Genomic DNA, 18,483 nt, shown 5'->3' with positions numbered 1-18,483 from the left:
AAATAGTATTAGGTCATCCCATAAGTTCGCGCCGACTTTGTGTATACATTTCATGTGTCGATTTATAAACATACGGCGATAAGGGACCAATGCACTTGAAAAATGGGAAGAAGTTGTACAACGAGAGGGGCATTACATTTTTTCATGAAACTGAAAGGTATGTAAACAATCTTAACATATATAATCGCTCGAAAAACGCAACGAATTTATGGGATGACCTAATATTAGAAAGGTAAAAAAGAGAATGGAAGGGGAGATAACTAGCAGAAGAAATAGACCGAAAGCAATTATAGTAAAAGTAGAGGAAACCGTTCAGTGGACAGAAACATACAAAATTTTAATGAAGAGCAGGGAGGCACCGAGGGAGTCTGAGTGTACTTAGAAAAACCAAGCAGATGGATGCAGATAATTTTATTTTAAAATTTGACTTCAATTATCAGAACTTATTTATTCATAATTCAAACGACGAAGAGGCACATGCAGAATGTTTTCAGGCTACTGTAGAAACGACATGTGCCTCCGAAATAAAAAAAGTTTATCCTGCTATAAGAAAAAAAGTAGAAACTATTGGTGGTGTGAAGAACTAAAAGTATTTAGGGGGGAGGCGTTTAAACTTTAAAGCTCAGAGAGCACAAAATAAGAGGATTACAGGACGCGGGTAAATTGATTGAGGAATTTAGAATTTAAAGAAAAGAGCGTAGTAAGAAGATTCGCGAAAATAAAGAAAAAAAGGATGGGAGGAATTTTGCGTCACGTTGGGTAGGGACCCATGGCGGAGGTCTTATCGGACTATTATATCCAAGATAGCTTGAAAAGTCCCAACAGACGGCTTCCACGTAAACAAGGTCTAAAAAATTTGTTGGACACGCTAGCGCACCTGGGTATGCGTAATTGCATTTTCTTCTTAAAAAAAAAAAAATATAATAGAGTTGTTCTAGTGGCGTAGGTAATTGTTCAAAACAGGCAAACCTGGAACAATTTCCGTTGCCGAAAAAATTGAAAAATATCGTTAACGAATGGCGTCGATAATAAAGTTACCCTTTATATTTATGTTTCGATTTCCAAATTTTTATTCTGGCTTGTTCTAGAGGTGTAAGTACGTGTTCCAAAGAAGGATCCTTTACTGTATATCATTACTTTTAAAATGAAGATAAATGTCCATTGCTTTATGGGTACAGCTTTCCCAAATTATTTCCTAAATTAAATATGATATTGAAATAATACTTTGAAACAATGTTTATGACAGCTAGAACAATCCAGAACAACTTCCACATGTTCGATTTTCAAAAAAATAGGGACTGATCAAAAATTCACTTTTTGAGGGTTATTTCTGGAACCTTTTGAGATAAATCATTTCTTTGGAACGATGTAAAACAAGCGTAGAACAACTTGGAAATAAATTATAGATTATCCAATAAATTTTACGAACCAATAGTCTCATTTCTTAAAATCAGCGCTCTCACCAACACCGTTTCGTGTCAGATTTTATCCGAGCGAAATTTGAACTCACTCTCTGTCGTTACAAGTTCGGTGATAGAATAAATATCGTATACCAGAATAAACACTATTGTTCTATAATTAACAGTTATTCCCTATCTGGACTGCAACATAAAATAGACGCAGTCGGTAGGACATCGGATTCGACATTCTGCGAAATTTGTTGGAACTTTGAAATGAATAATATCGCACTATTCGTGGTTCACAATTTAAATTGTGACATAGAACCGAAGGTAAAATTGCAAACGGAGGCAAGATTCACATTCTACAACTTTTGAAACCCGCACACAGATCCAGCAGATTATCAGACGAAAACAGAGATAGAAGCTACACAGTGAGTTCCGACGTTCAAACGTTTAATCAGAACAGCGATCGCAGTATATTCCACCACATCGATTACAAGAAAAGAGTGCTCTAGTCATAGTATAATCTCTAGTTATAATATAGAGACAAATAGACAGAAGACATTTTGTCTGTCGGAACACAATCTCCTATATGGTTAAATGCAGCAATTTCCGGTCCGTTTTTCTGGCATTATACCTACGTAATGTAGTACAAGAAATTTAATTATATCCTATCATTGAGATCAATTAGTATTAACAAAATAGCTTGGTTTACCGGACCTCTTTGTTATTCGCAAAGAGTAAGATTCCCGGCAAAGCTAGTGAACAAGTTGATATTCATTGCGGTTTAGCGTCAGAAATTTCTGCACTTTTAATTAGCCTATATCAGAATAAGAAAACTTTATTATCGGACAAGAGCGAGACGAGGACGTTTCTCAATTCTACCAGCGACTAGAAGATCATCCTGGATTTTAGGCACTCGTTACTCATATTAGTACCGATGGTAAGACTTTAAATAGGATGATTGTCGATGGTAAACGATATGACTGTAAATAAATTTGTCCATCACACGGATCCATGCCGCAAATGTTAAAAATATATCGCAGTTTCGTACAAATACCCATGCTTTTATAACTGCTGTTACAGAGGAAAAGGCGTTACGCCTGTGGTATGAAAATCCACAACCAAATTATTACAACGCCTTGAATTAAAGATCAGAAAATTCATAAAGACTTAATAGTTATAACAGTAGATTCGTAAACGACCAATCCCACGAGCTTAGTCCCAAACAACTTGCTTCAAACAATACAACTACATTTAATAAACGAGTGCAGGAAAAGACAATACAATAACAACAGACAATAGATTCAAGATATTACTTCTGCTAATGTTCCTTCTGATAAGTATACGGACGTGGATTGCGAAAGTCAAAATTTTCAGAAAGTGCCAAGCTTCGTAACGTAAAGCTACGTTACGAAGTGCTTTAACAAATTTCTCTATGCGCATATAATATTCCCTTTGGAGACGACGACCTAGTTTACATAATATCCGAGTCAAATTCAAGTCGATACAATAGAAAAGACAGCCATCGACCTCGAGATTCATAAAGTAAAATTAGATGTAAAATTGCAAGTTCTAGGCTCCTCCTTACATGTTCCATTTAACTCAGCTCTGATTTTCTTAGATCACGAAAATGCATAGTCGATTTATCTTTTACTGTATCTTATCGTATTACTTATTTTACTATTTCAATGAGACCTATTCCTTTCACAGTGCCAGTATTTCTTAATACAATACACTTCAATCGCCTACTACGTTCATAACGATCAATCCTAGGATGGAAGCCTGGATCTCGCGGAAGTGATCATATCACTCCGACAATTAGCCGATAACTACTCTCTATTGGTTCCATGCGCGGTTGTGAGAGTTCGGAATCAAGATACCTCCCTTATTATCATCATAAATAAATCAAACGAAAGAAAACAAGTTCCATCTCCTGAATTCCGACGGACCTTTGCGACTTGGCCTTTCGGCCTCAAAAATGTTCCTGTATGGTTTCAAAAGTTCATGAATAATGTTTAACAAAACTAACCAATTGTATGAGGTTTTGTATACCTCAACAATATAGTGATATGCAGTTCAACTTTACATGGTCATAACCAGAAACTGAATAACGTCTTTCTCAGGCTTCGTGAAAATAATTTGAAGCTCCAACCAGATAAGTACGAATTCCTGACGCAATTCAAATATTTAGACTACAGAATCTCTGATAAGGGAGTGGAGCCAAAAAATTCGAGAAAGATTGTAACTATTGTCAACATACCACGCTTACTAAGTCACAGACATTAAAATGTTTCTCAGTATGGTAGGATACTGCAAAAGATGTATACAAAATTTTTCTGTAATTACCAAAACGTTGACGTATTTGTTATAAAAGGACATAATGGAAGGATATATGGAAAAATGAATAGGAGGGAGCTTTCTAAAACACAAAAAATTATTGCTACAATATTCTAACTTCTCGGAAACGTTTACACTAACATGCGATGTATCTAACGTCAGAATTAGCGGTGTACTGTCCCAGATACGGAATGATTAAACTCTGTCTATCGCATATTTTCAGACAGAATCATTCGACGAAGAAACTACTGACCATAATAAACTCTGTAAAATATTTTACATCCTATCTATATACAGATCACAGATCATAACAGTGTTCGTTTAATTATAAAAACCCAACTTCAAAACTAGTCTGTTGGCGCTTTAAATTAAACGAATACGAGTACGAAATCCACTATATGTGGGAACGTATAAATTCGTATGCTCCGATTTACACGTAAGCAAAGCAACACAACGAATCAACGTGCGAAGTACGATCACTATTATCCTACGTAAGTCGAATTCCTGAAATTTAGAAATACGTCAGTTACAATCATTCGATCTACGTAACACACAACCAACAACTCTTACCATTCTTTGCGGGGGAGACGAAGAACGCACGAAGCATATAATCTTACAACAAACCGGAATACTATATCTACAAGGACTATATAAAAGTTACATCAATTTCCATATACTAGAATCAAAAAGGTATGACAGATAAAAACATGACGTACTATATCTCTACAATTAATATTACGGACAGTGATTGTTGCATCGCTTCGCCTCACATATATCGGTTGGATCCGACATTCCTGCTAATTTTGACCAATCGAAGCAACCTAGTCAACCTAGTCACAATAGCCACTGTAATCACACTCTAAATATAATGTATTACCACCTTTGTATGTTATAACACTTAGTCTTAAACTATTACCATTAACTAGAATTTCGATTTTAAGCTGCAGTTTAATCTAATTCATTTATTCATTTCTTTCAAAATCAAGTACACAAATTGTATCGTTCTGTCCAATGTCGCGTTATCGATTACACTATGTAATTATTATGCATACTCTTATCAATCGGATTATTATCTCTTATAAGTCTCGTTTCTTAGACATAAAATTTTAAAGTATCTAGTCATTTATTGTGCCTTAATTCCTATGAACACAATCTAGCTTTAATATCTTTATTGTCATTGTTTTATCTTAAGTTGTTATTATAATAATATTAGTTGATCATAAGTTTCTTGTTATTGTAATTTCTTATCATCCCCTCCAAACATTTTTATGATCATTAAATATCCCCTACCATTATAACATTCCTTCTTGCGCTAGTACTTAGTTGTAACGTTAGCTGTATACATATGTGAATATGTACACATCTACGTAAGAATCTACATCATGTAAATCAAATCTTTATCTTAATTTTATGCTATCGTCTAAGTAGGCGAAGTTGTTGGAGACCCAACAAACGTGATCATAAATAACAATCCCTGCTCTCTATCTATATTGTCTATTTCTACTGATACTACTTTCTATTTCCACTGTTTATTCAACCCATTCCGTTTTCCATCATCTCCAAAATATGACCTTTTCGAGCCCGAGCGGATTAGGCCCTGCAGTCCTATAAACAACCGCTCTATAAAACTCCAACTTTCTCCAATTAAACCACCACCTCTCTTCCCAAATATTCAATAAAAAATCGCTTTTCCTCACCTCCGCAAATTTCACGAACCAATAGTTTCATTTCCCAAAATCCGCCCTTTCGCCAACATCTTTCCTGCACGTCAGATTCTATCCGAATGTCACCAAGTGAGATTCGAACTCATTACTTGCCATTACAAGTTCAGTGTTACAATACATATTGTGTACCTGCGTTACAGAATAAATACCTTTGTTCTGTAATTACGAGTTACTCCCTACCTGAATTCCAACATATGTTTAAAATGTCCAATCGCATCATCAATCGTATCAAGGTCTTTTTCTTTCTGTGGTAGAATATTAAGTGATTTTGTGAAGAAAACCATATTGAATTACATTTTAATTACAGTAAGCCAAATTATCGAATTGAAAAGGTAATAAGTTTCTTAAAGAACCTATTATCGATAACTGAAAGTGGCTATAGTAAAGATTGGCAATATAGATTGGCTGATATTTAATTGACAATAAATTGTTCGTGGTATAGAAGTACTCAATACATATGCTCCTGCTGAATTACTAATTGGGCGAAAAATAAATTTATCTTTAATAAAATAAATGTCTGCGACTGATTTTGAACAGTTAGATTTAAATATTATACGCGACAAGACTAATGGTAATATTAAGAACAATGCAAATTATGGAAAAAATATGTTTGATGAACAAAAGTAAATTGCACAATATGAAATTATTTGCTATTAATGGACTATGTCTCGTAAAAATTAAAGATAGATACACAACAAAATTAGACATTTAAAAGCTCCACTTTATGATGGTGACAGATTTGAGATGCGATTTATACGAAGAGCAAAATTTAATGAGCAAACATAAATTACGGTAAACAATGAAGAACACTTAACTTTATGCTTCGTGGTTAAATTAATGATAATAATCCTTTTCAGAATATTGTAATATTACCGAGCTAGATAGTGAAATGTAAGATCAAACTTTATCAAATGTATAATCACAAGGGATATAATAGTAAAAGTAAATATAGAAACAAAGATTAAAAAAGCAAAGAACGAAAAGAAAGATTAAATTTGTAAGTAAAGAACTTCGACGAGCATATTTTCCCACACTGCTATCCTAGATCCAGCGTGAACCTTTTACGCTTATATGATAATATTTACAATTCACTAAAAAAAATTAAATTGTTATAGATTCTAATATTATTGCATAATGATAATAATAATAATAATAAAAAGAAGAAAAATACATAATATATAATAATGTATCTTAGAAAGTAATAAACATGTAATATTTCCATATATTGGAATTAATATCCTTCGCTGTTTGAGGGTTAATTGGATAGTTTGAAATCTTTTAAAATTACAATTGCATTTTTATTGACTTCATATAGTATTAAAATTCAGACTACAAGGGGCTTATGATATTTTTTCTCGTGTCTATTCTTTACCGACAATTTTAACCCTAACAGCTTTTATGAAATCGTATTTCAAAATAAAATTATTACTTTCGATCTCAGTCTATTCTATATATAATATTTTACGAGAAAATGTTTATTTCATTGATTAATATCATTTTATATCTTTGTGTGTCTTTAAGATATATAATACAATAAAGAAAGTAATAGACAAATGTAACAAAATATGTACTATTAAAAAATATATGAAATATCTAAGGTAATATTATTATCATATACTTTATTGATATTTGGTATCTACTTCATATTATAATTAATTATAATATATCTAATTTTTTTGAAGATAATAAAAAATTTGTATCATTATAAACATTAATAAAAATAAACGATACCTTTATCAAAATGATGCCAACCACCAGGAAAATAATCTTTCACTACTTGTGGTATGTCATATTCTTCAAGTAGCTTATCAATTTGATGCTTCTTTCTCCAATGTAATGTCTGTGTTAGCATTTCCTTTGCTTTCTCAACTGAAAATTCAGTAGCCCTTAAAAATCTTAGAAGAGTCGCATCTCCAGGTATTGAACTTCCCCTTAATTCCTTTATGCTTTGTCTCAACTGAATAAGTTTGCTTTCTTGCATCATGTCAAGCTTTCCTAAGTATCTCTCTATGTAATCTGAAGATAACTGCATTTCTAAAATACAAAGTATATGTAGTAAGTTTTAATGACTTAAATTAATATATTTAAATATTTATATGATGAATAACTAATTCAGCAAATAGCATTGTTTTAATATGTTAATATACCATTTCTTAATCTCCTAAAGCATCCAAGAGAAGCTCAAAAAGCGTCTATAAGATTTTAAACAAACGAATTAAATATTAATCAATACGGACACAAAAAGGAACAAAAGAGGTACAGTTTGATGTTATTAGTTCTCTGTAGGTGAATGTAGAATAAAGATACACTAACTACAGGACATGTGATAGACAAAGGAATAAAATGATCAATAGTGAATAGAGGAGGAACATTGGTAGTTCTGAAATGCTTCCCTTAAACAAGAAGATGTAGCAAAAATGAAACTAAACAATATAAATCTCCTAACGTGCCATGAAATGTAAACAGACCAACTCTCCACATAGCTTACCTAAACCAACTCTTTTAAAAAGTCTTCTCTCCTGACACAACCTCACAACAAATGAAAAAAAAAACAGGTATACTACACTCTAGAATCTATTGAGAGAAATATAATTTGAAACAAGCTTGGATATTATATTCAAATAATAGATTCTGATGATAAGGTAAGAATAAGAAGGTAGAAGAGACAAAACAAATAGGTATTGAAAGAGAAAAGTAAATAGGAGGCAGAAGTTAGAAAAAGAGCAAAAATAGGTAGTAGATGGAAGTAAGATAGAATCGCGATAAATAAAAAATAGAATAAAATAGAAGAAAATGAAGCGGGGAAGGGAAGAAGGTAGAAGAAACTGATGACGAAGCGAGTGATGATAAAAGCGATAAAGTTATAAACATTGCGAACACCATAGTGATATAATAGCTGTACAAATTGTAAATATTGCGTAAATGCGAATAATGGAGTCTAGTCTTAAGTTAGATATAAATACGTTAGTTTAAGTTGTATATAGAAACGGAAGTTCTTGTAAACTCTAAGGGAACAAAATTAAAAACAATGATTTCTGTAGTTCCAAGACTATCCAAATATAAAGAAAGTTTTTTCACCTGTAAGGAAATTATTTTCATTTGTTACAATGGTAAATTTGCTATAATTTTACGTTTAATGCTTATAGAAAACTCTCCATTTATTCAAAAGAATCACTACTTGTCGCAATTTTTATGTATCTTCTTCTAAATTGTACTGATTTTGTCTCATGCGTGAATAATTTCATTCGAGTAAAATAATTAATACAATTAAATTTACAAAGTTTTTACGACCATACATTTTTTGTTTACAGTTATTTTTTATCAGATTTCAATTGTATTAAAATCTACATTCTTTCTAACATTTTGTTTTTCAAAACTATTAGCTAAATTTGTAAATATTACATATAATAACATAGAAAAATATAACATACCTCTATTTTGTAATTTGTTGTCCGCGCAAGAATAAGTTTCTTCTGGATCAAGAGATTCTTGACTTTTTTCAATATCTCTAAACATAAAAAATAATAAATACATAAAACCGTGAACATATCGAGCAGTAAGCGGAAAAATAAACGATGGCACAACCAATGCCAATGCTCCAAATGTCAATTTTGCCGCTTACCGCTTACTGTTCCCTGGTGGTTCTATGTTCACAGCCTAGTAATATTACAATAAGTATTAACTTAAATACATATATCTTGCTAATTCAAATTAAATATGAATAGACAAACAACTGTTTGAAGTTTCACTGTACACATAATCGTCATCTATTATTAAATAATACGTTTTAAAATATAAAATATAAAAAAAATATTAAAAATATAAAGATATTTTATCCATCTCGTTCTCAAGATTACTCATGCAATCCCCTATCCTGTCTGCTAGAGATCACAACGGTCAGAATTAAAAAAGAAGAGCATTGGAGCATTACACTGTCCACAAATCAAACAGTAAACTTTAGTTAGTAAGTTAAAGCGTTTCAGTATCCATAAATTGAACAAGCATTTTTGAGAAATAAAAGCAAAAATTAATTTAAATTGTGAATCTAGTGGTTAATGATATACGTCATCAGTTTCCTGTTGAGTGATCTAGTGACGCCCATCCGTCGAAAGTGAATCGAAACAGACATAAACCAAGTGTTTCCTAACTTACTAGTGAAAAATTCCAACTCTCCTAATCTCTGGCCCGAATCATAGCCTCTCGACTAGTTATTTTAAATTGAATTAACTAGCTCGAATTAACTAGGACAAAATATCTCGATCAGGCTCTCTTGAGCAAAACTATAACTGCACCGCTCTACCTCCTCTGTGGCAAAAGGACAATATATCCCTCCTTTCAATCGACACAAAAAACATAAAAAACGTAAACTAGAAACAGTTAACACACACAAATACTAGCAAGAACGAACAGTCAACAAGTCGTGCAACCACCTTCAATGGATTCGCAATATTAGAATTCACAAACGACTCCATGGACGTAGCTGAAACTAACCAATATATACAAAAAAATTCCCCTCCTCCAACTATCTTCATTGATGATGTCATCGACATCCAAACAATGATAAAGTCCATTGACAAAGATATCAACAAAAAGGATTACAAACTAAAAATAAATAATAGCCAAGTTAAAATTCTGTCGACTAACCCAGACTCCTATAGAAAATTAACAAAGTTACTAAAAACTTTGAACGAAAATTTCCACACATATCAACTCAAACAAGAAAGACCTTTTCGTGTGGTACTACGCAACATCCACCACTCAGCTAACTTAGATGAACTGAAGTTCGAATTCCTAAAACACGGCCATGAAGTAACAAACATTAGCAACATAAGCCATAGAATCTCGAAAAACCCGCTATCCTTATTTTTCATTGACTTAAAACAAAGGCCAAACAATAAACAAATTTACGGCATCAATCGACTAATGAACTCAGTAGTAAAATTCGAACCTCCTTTTATAAAAAAAGAGGTAGTACAATGTAAAAGATGCCCAAGATACCGTCACACGCAGAAATATTGCAACCATAATTTCCGCTGCGTTAAATGTGCAAGGTATTCACCCCACTGATCAGTGCGCTAAATCTTCAGAAACCCCTGCGAAGTGCATCCTCTATCAAGGAGAGCATCCTGCGAACTATAAAGGTTGCTCAGCCTACAAAACCTTGTACACAAATAAGTATCCTAAACCCAGAGTCAAAGAGATAACCAACCAAGTACTCAGTCCTAAAAAATTCTCTACTCCTTCAATCTCCTATGCCCAAGCAGTTCAAGGAAATCAAAACAATCCGAAAATCCATAGTGACCATTCTCAAAATAGTGTTCCCAGTTCACAAAACACGGATAACTTCTCTAGACTCGAAAAATTAATCGAGAAACAATCAGAACAAATTAATAACTTACTATCATTATTAACACTCATCATGGATAAATTAATACGTCCCGACGCAAAATAAAACTAAGACGCATAGCTCTTTGGAATGCCAACGGTCTAGTTCAACACAAATACGAACTAGAACTCTTCTTAAAACAATAGCAAATCGACGTAATGCTCATATCTAAAACTCACTTCACCGACAAAAATTACCCACGAAAAGGCCCACGGCGGCACCGCAATTATCATCAAAGCCAGCATTAAGCATTATGAGTTTCCATCGTTCCAGAAGGACTACCTCCAAGCTATAAACGTAGCGATAGACGATTGCCATGGTACAATCACCACTTCGGCAGTATATTGTCCTCCTAGACACTCCATTTCTAAAGAAGGATTTCAGAACTTTCTTGATGCTCTGGGCAATAGATTCATAGCTGGAGGAGACTATAACGCCAAACATACCCAATGGGGCAGCAGACTTATCACAGTAAGGGACAAAAATCTCTTGAATAGCATAAACACTAACAGACTCAACTACCTCGCCACATATGAAACCACTTACTGGTCCACTGACATTAACAAAATACCTGATTTACTTGACTTCTTTATAACTAAAAATATCTCGCCAAGATATGTCCAAATCAATTCCTCGGCGGAACTCTCTTCAGACCATTCCCTCGTTATTGCAACAATTAGCTCAACAATTATCGAAAATTCACCTAATGGCTTTATTCATAACCAATTCACCAACTGGCAGCTCTTTAGAGAAATCTTTAATCATTCAACATCAGCCTTAATTTCTCTAAAAACAAATGAAGATATTGAAACAGTCATGGAATACTTAAACACGAACATAATAAACGCTATCCGCTCCTCCACACATGGGACGAGACAAATACGAAACGAACGAATACGTAACGAAACGAATTTTTGGACAAAATCACATTTTTCACATAGTACCGAACAACTTCCCTATTATCGAAGACGGAATCATTGGGTTACCATGTTTAGAGAAGTATAATTATTCAATATCCAATGACAAAATCCGACTAAGAGTCAAAACCATTTTATTTTTAAACCAACTTGACAACCCACTTGACTCCTGGAGAAAACAGAGTTCAAACAATCTATCTGGAAGGCAAACTAAAGTATATTTTATCAACACTGGTGAGCAAAGCATTGAAATTTCTAACAATATTCAAAATTCTCATGATGTTTCCAACGTATCAATACTAAAAAGCCTAGTGAGAACAGATCGCATTGAAAAACCAATCCGTGAATCCATCGAAAAGATTATTCTTCACTATATTGACATCTTTAATTTAGGAACCAACCTTTTGCCCTGTACTAATTTAACTCAGCATACAATTTCGTTAACCAAAGACACAATTATTAACACACGATCGTATAGACTACCGGAATGTCATCGAGACGAGATTTCGTGACAAATAGGAGACATGTTGAAGAAAAATATTATAGAAGAATCCGAATCCCTTTATAACTCTCCGGTATGGGTAGTTTCGAAAAAGTTAGACGCCTCAGGAAATCAGAAATGGAAGATAGTTATTGATTTTAGGAAACTAAATGAACTCACAGAATAAGACGCTTACCCTTTACCTGATATAGACGACATTTTAACATAACTAGAAAACGCAAAATTTTTTTCGGCACTTGTTTTATCCTCAGGATTCCACCAAATTCCAATGAACGAAAAATCTCGCGGCTAGCGGAAATCGCTGAATCACTTGATTGCTAGATACGGGGCTGCTGACAACAGGAACGTCACTGTGTTGAGTTGATATGTTTCGACTCCCTGTTAGAGTTACGCCACAAGATTTGTTGATATCTTCGGTCTTCTAGACGCACGAGGAACTGTCGGTACATCTTCTCCACATCGTCAGTAAGAAAGTATTGGTGAGGGCGGAATCTCAAGAGGATGTCGAATAAGTTCTCCTGCAACTTCGGTTCCGTGTGCAGAGTGTCGTTTAAAGAAATTCCGGTGGTGCTTGGTTCAGATCCGTCAAACACGACGCGGAGTTTTGCAATTTGGTTCAATTCCTTAATGACACTGTAATGTGGCAGACAACATCCGTTCTCTGAGGGACGGTCTGTTGTAATCCTGGTCATGTGCCTCAAACCCAAATATTCTTGAATGACCGCCCGATACTCAGTTTCAAATTATTTGTCTCGTTCGAATCGGCGGTGGAGAGAGGCGAGTCGTGTCATCGCAATTGTTTTAGACGACCCAAGCAACGGAAGCTATTCGTTAAATGGGAGCGCGACGATGTATCACCCTTTGTCCCGCAGGGAGGGCTCGCTTCTGCGAGCCTATGGGGGCTGGCAAACCCACGTTCCCGCAGCCAGGGGGACCATCGGGACAAGCGTCCCGCTTACGTGAGTCCCTATGTACACCGCAGGGAAGGTCGCCGGAGGTGTAAGGCGGCTACACTTTCTCTACGGAGCCTTGGGTAGTAGCGTACCCACGATCCTGATGCCAAGGATGGGACCGTCGGGGACAGTTCAGGGTACGCAAGTACCCTGTGATCCCCATTTACGTGAGTCCCATCTGGAACTGCCGAGCTCGGTTAGCAGGTCGCCGGGGCGGTAGTGACGTGGCCGTACATCCACACGATAGTCCCACCAACGACTAAGGTTGGTACCACGGGCGGGTCGAGTTACAGCCCGGAGGGAGTAGCGACCCCTCTGTTCGGTCAAATAATGGGTATGGACTCGTGGTGGCAGTGGTTGATGGCCAAGATGCTGGCAAGAGGGCCGAATTAAGGTGATTCCCTCCACCGAATGGCCTTCGGCGGGTGAGCAGCGTCCCACCTGCTCCGGAACCATCCCGGGAGACGGGAGGGCTTAGAAAGGGCCCCGTTCGACCTGAGACGAGCGGCAGCCTTAGCGGCAGACTTAGCTAATCCAGGAAGCAAGGCACTGGGTGCCTTGTGCGACGGTTGGGCGTTTACCCAACGTGGGACTGTGGTCCAGGGGACCCGGGTACTGTATGGATTTTTATCTGCGGAAAGCACCCGTTACCAAAGAACCACTAGTTGTATCACCCTTCGCTGGTGCATTGGACTTGGCTTCGGAAGTGTTCCTCACATCGTTGATCTGGCTCTGAAAGATGTTTCGTTGGTGGTTCTTCGTCAATTTTCCGGAAGCGTGCGAGGTCCATCTATAGATCCGTCGTGGAGGCGTGAAAGATATTTACCGTTGAATGGAAGACTGGGCTCCTCCGATGACCCATTCGAATCGCGTTTTCTGCAGACGCAGATCAGGGTTTTTAGAATAATTAAGTTTTATTTGTCCGACACACAGCGACGCGAGTGTGGATCTCGCGCTCAATACGATATCGATCAGGACTGGTATATGGAATCTTGGATCGACTAATTGGAAATTCCTAGGTATTTGGATTGTCGATCGATCTATAGGTTTATCTAGAATCAATGTCGATATGGGTGGAATAATCAGGAACGTCAATGTGCGTGGGTATGTGCTGTCCGTGGAGTTGATTGTGACTGTTGTGTAACATCTAGCAGTCGTTGATAAGGCGTCAAGGACTCCAATGGGAACCAAACATTTCCTTTGCATGAGCCCAAGTGAGTTTGCCAGACTTTCGGTCATGAAATTCATGTTAGAACCGGTGTCGAGTCGTGCTCGACAGTGGACTGATTGGGTTTAGTCATTTAATATATTGATTTGAGCCGTGACTAATAGGCCGTTATGTAGTGGTTCTGATGCGAAGGTTGTTAGTGATTCGGTTCTTCTAGCAGTCGTCGATTTTCGCAGTCATTGTCTTCTTCGTCGTTGCGGACTGGATAAGGGTCTTAGGATTTTCCAAACTGGCGGTGTCGAAGGGTGTGTCGGACGGGGTGTCGAAGGATGTGCTGAAGAAGATGTTGAAGAATGTGTAGGCGATCGATTGAATGTTCGGGGGGTTGTGATCGGCCGATTCTTGACGTGAGCTTCGTTCCGATGCAGAAGCGTGTGGTGACGATTTCCGCACAAGCGACAGGATCCAGCAGGGCAATGAAAAACCAAGTGCCCTTTCCCTAGGCAATTGGTGCACAAGTATGCTTTCTTGACGACTTTGACGTTCGTTGACTGATTTTGTCTTGAAGGTGTCGCAGACCCACATTCCGTGATCCCTGGCAGAGTGGGCATGTCGACGGAGAATGCGCAGCGGTGAATGCGTGCCTCCGTAGATCGCCTTGTCATAGAGGATAGTATGATTCTGGCGCTCGTCTTGTCTGAGTTGCCATGAATGTTGTTATGGTACAGTTTGCCTTATTCCCAGGAAGTCTAATAAATGAATGCACGGAGGTATTTCTTTGCTGTTTTCATTGTTGAATGGTGTCTTGGTTTAATTTGGAAAGGAAGAGTCCTATGATAATGGTGTTTGACGTGACAGGGTCACGTAAGTTTTTCAATGAGCTGAGATGATGTTTGATAGTGTCGATTAAATTTGTTAAGGTTTCCGGTGTCTTTTTGGTCAATTTAGGATAGTTCTGCATTGCAGACAAGCGACGTAAACAAGTTTGTCGTGGACAATCGAATCCATCCTTGAGAGCGGCGATAACGTCTGTATAACTAGCTTCAGCGGTGTTTAATGATCGAGCACATCTCGCTTCTCTACCTGTTACGGATTCCTGGAGTTAATGTAGCTCCTGTACAGGCGTTAGTTGATTATTTCGATCTATGGTGGAAGAGAAGATTTTAATACCCTTATCGTTCAGATCGAAGCAATTCTTAATTCCCGACCATTAACGCCAATCTCCACGGATCCTAATGATCTCCTTGTCCTCACTTCCGTCCATTTTTGGAATAAAGTATATATTATAACCTGTTACTTCGGTGTTATAATCAGTCAACCATCTCTAATATTCTAATCGAAATAGGAGATCGACTAATTCGTGGTGTTGATTATCGAATCGTAACGATAATTTACGATTTTCGTTGACGCGGTCTACGGCGAACGCATCTCTCCGCGAACGGTCGAACAGACTGGATCTTAACATGATTAGACAAACTGCAGAAAAATAGGTAAGCTTTCAGACGTTCGCCAGATTCTATAATAGGCTTATATTGTCAGATAATTATGAGTTTGTTACAAGAGTATATAGTCGTTTATAATTAAATAATTGTTATAAGGAGGTTAAGAGTATTTTAAGATAAAAGATTACATCAAAGATTATAAAAAAGCGGTACTATAATAATAAAATTCTTGCATTTAAAATTGTACTTTTTCTCTGAATAACTACATAGGTAATCTCGAGAACAAGGCGAATGAAATCTAATTGGGCGATCACACAAACTTGCTTGAAGCAAAGTCCAATCGAAATTATATGAAGAGCCTTGTGACTGTATTAATAATTTCTTCGATCGAGGTTCTTCATATAATTGCGATCGTACTTCACTTACAGGTAAATTCGTTCGATCTTCCAAGTAAGAAAGAGTTTCTTACAAGCTAAAGTAGCAGAGAACTAGAGAATAAAAAAGTTACATTTGAGATTGTGTTTAGTAGTTATTGATATTTAAAAGTCAACCAAAATATCCCTGACCTCTGGTAGTCATTACACAAAGCGAATATAAGGCAACCCAAATAACTAACTAAGCAACATTATAAGATGTGTGTAACTTAGTTAATCAAAATTATTTCTGTTATTCAATTCATTAAAAATATTCTTACCTATTTATATAATAAAGTTTATAAAGTTATCATTACTGTGTGTTTTCTTCTTTTTGAACGATTTAATAATTTATATCAATCTGAAAACATACTTATTCAAACTTACCCTTCATTTTTCTCAGATATATCATTTGGATCCTTCCATGGAGGTACATATACAATACCCTCTTCTTTCAATTGATTTATGAAGTATTCAATTATCTCCTTGCCCTGTAATGATTTTTATTAGTAACCTTTTATTTAAATAATAAAGGTTACCGAAAAACAATTTAGTGAAAAAAGTATCACCTTTGCAATATTTTGAGCATATTGTTTCATCGCTAATTTTTCCATTGAGTTTTCAAAACCAAAGAAGTTTTTAATATCTAAACTTGCAGTTTGTTCAAAACACGTCCATTCTGGATTTTCAGGATGAACCTGTAAATATACCATGTTCGTTCATTAGTCTTGATGTGACAAACTGATAACATACAGATAGAATCTTCTTATTATATGCCGTTTCCAGCAATATGTCCAATAATCAAAAGACGTAAAATAATAGGGTCGTCAACCGGTATCCGACCCTCCAATCACCGACCGGACTGTCGAACCGGGGTGCCGAATCGAGGCCATTAACAGCGGTAAACACATGTTGTTTCAGAACACACAGAGTCTACACGAGGCTTCGGAAACGAACAATACTTCGGATCCTTGGTCTGATAGCGCATGAGCGCATGCAGAATCGCCGAACTGAACCGTGATGATGGCCGTAAGTTGTCAGAATGTGCCGTCAGCGACGCACTCTGTGCTGAACGCGCGAGGCAGTTGTGTGGCGTCACCGGGTCGACGTTGGTGAACATTTCCTCGCGTACAAGGGCCTTGGGCCCTTCTCCCGCAAGGGCAGAGAAATGCAATCACGAATGATACGTTCTACGATGCTGCGATGTTAAATGCAGAGCAACGATATAGCGCGTGCTGAGCTCCGTACATCCGACATCGCTCGGCTTGGCCCACCGAAGCAGGCGTGTGTGTATGACGTACAAGGCCTGGGTTCGAAATTGGGTGTGATAGGTCACGTTAGTTATGATGTAGACAGCTTCCAAAAATCGAATGCGGGCCTTGAGGGACGCTTCGAGTTCAGAGCAAGTGGGAGGTCTAAGAAGAATTCCCATTCCTTGAGAATCTTCTTGTCCAATCTCTGCGTGATGACGTAGATAAGAAGATCTTCTCATTATTTGGTCCGTCGGCCCTGATTCGCAAGCGTCGCAATAGAACGGTTTATTATATCACGAAGTCGAGAGAGATCACCGGTTAGCTCTTCGATAGGGTGGGGGATAACGTCACGAAATCAGACAAGAGCTTCTGCACGATGATATGTTTGTATCATAACGTTTTTGCAACGTTTCCCCATTTTGAAATTGAGCTACTCGTTTCCCCTTATAAGAATCTGAAAAACATCACCAAAACCGGGCCAATCGGCGTATTTCCCTAAGAAGAGTAGAATGGCGATGTGCGACAACTGGTCTCGGTCACTCGTGTCTTGCGTTGAAGTCGTCTTAGTAGCTGCAATCACGCCACTGAGGTCATCTTGTCCTGCCCAATAGGTGTCCTCGATCGACAGAAACTCCTCCTTAGCGGAATAGAGGTAATTTCGTTCCATTATCGGAACTTGCAACTGGAGTTGCAAGTTCAAATGCTGACGCTGCTCCCAAGATTTTCTCAGGCTCTCCAGCCAAGCCTTGCCCAAACCAGGTTAGAGTAGCTTACCTTCTTGCCATTCTCTACAAGACACAGCATCTCACGAGTCATAAGCCAAATCTCTTGGATGAGCTTGTTCATGATGCCTGGTTCTTCGTCGCTCTTGCCGATCCAGCTCGAAGGACTCAAAAATGTTCGATAGCGCGATAACAGTGAAAATGTAAGTTAGGAACGAGAATGGCGGGATGTGTGGAAGTCAATGAGGCGTAGATCTTCATCT

At 37.0% G+C, this 18,483-nt stretch overlaps 1 protein-coding gene across 5 annotated transcripts in view; it reads right to left on the bottom strand.

Annotated features, from left to right (window-relative positions):
- The window catches only part of LOC126917841 (protein real-time), a 52,477-nt gene that overhangs the window by 20,579 nt on the left and 13,415 nt on the right, over positions 1 to 18,483 (bottom strand). For 4 of the 5 annotated variants that reach the window (XM_050725172.1, XM_050725171.1, XM_050725174.1 and 1 more), the window contains exons 5-8: positions 16,815 to 16,943; positions 16,633 to 16,736; positions 8,896 to 8,972; positions 7,196 to 7,498 (exon numbers count right to left, since the gene is read on the bottom strand). In XM_050725172.1, the coding sequence (XP_050581129.1) occupies positions 7,196 to 7,498; positions 8,896 to 8,972; positions 16,633 to 16,736; positions 16,815 to 16,943 (613 nt within the window). The remainder of the gene's footprint in view (positions 1 to 7,195; positions 7,499 to 8,895; positions 8,973 to 16,632; positions 16,737 to 16,814; positions 16,944 to 18,483) is intronic. The other variant, XM_050725175.1, reaches the window with a different exon arrangement.

The sequence above is a fragment of the Bombus affinis genome, chromosome 6 (assembly GCF_024516045.1).
Source record: "Bombus affinis isolate iyBomAffi1 chromosome 6, iyBomAffi1.2, whole genome shotgun sequence".
Lineage (NCBI taxonomy): Eukaryota > Metazoa > Arthropoda > Insecta > Hymenoptera > Apidae > Bombus > Bombus affinis.
This window is presented reverse-complemented; position numbering and strand designations above follow the sequence as displayed.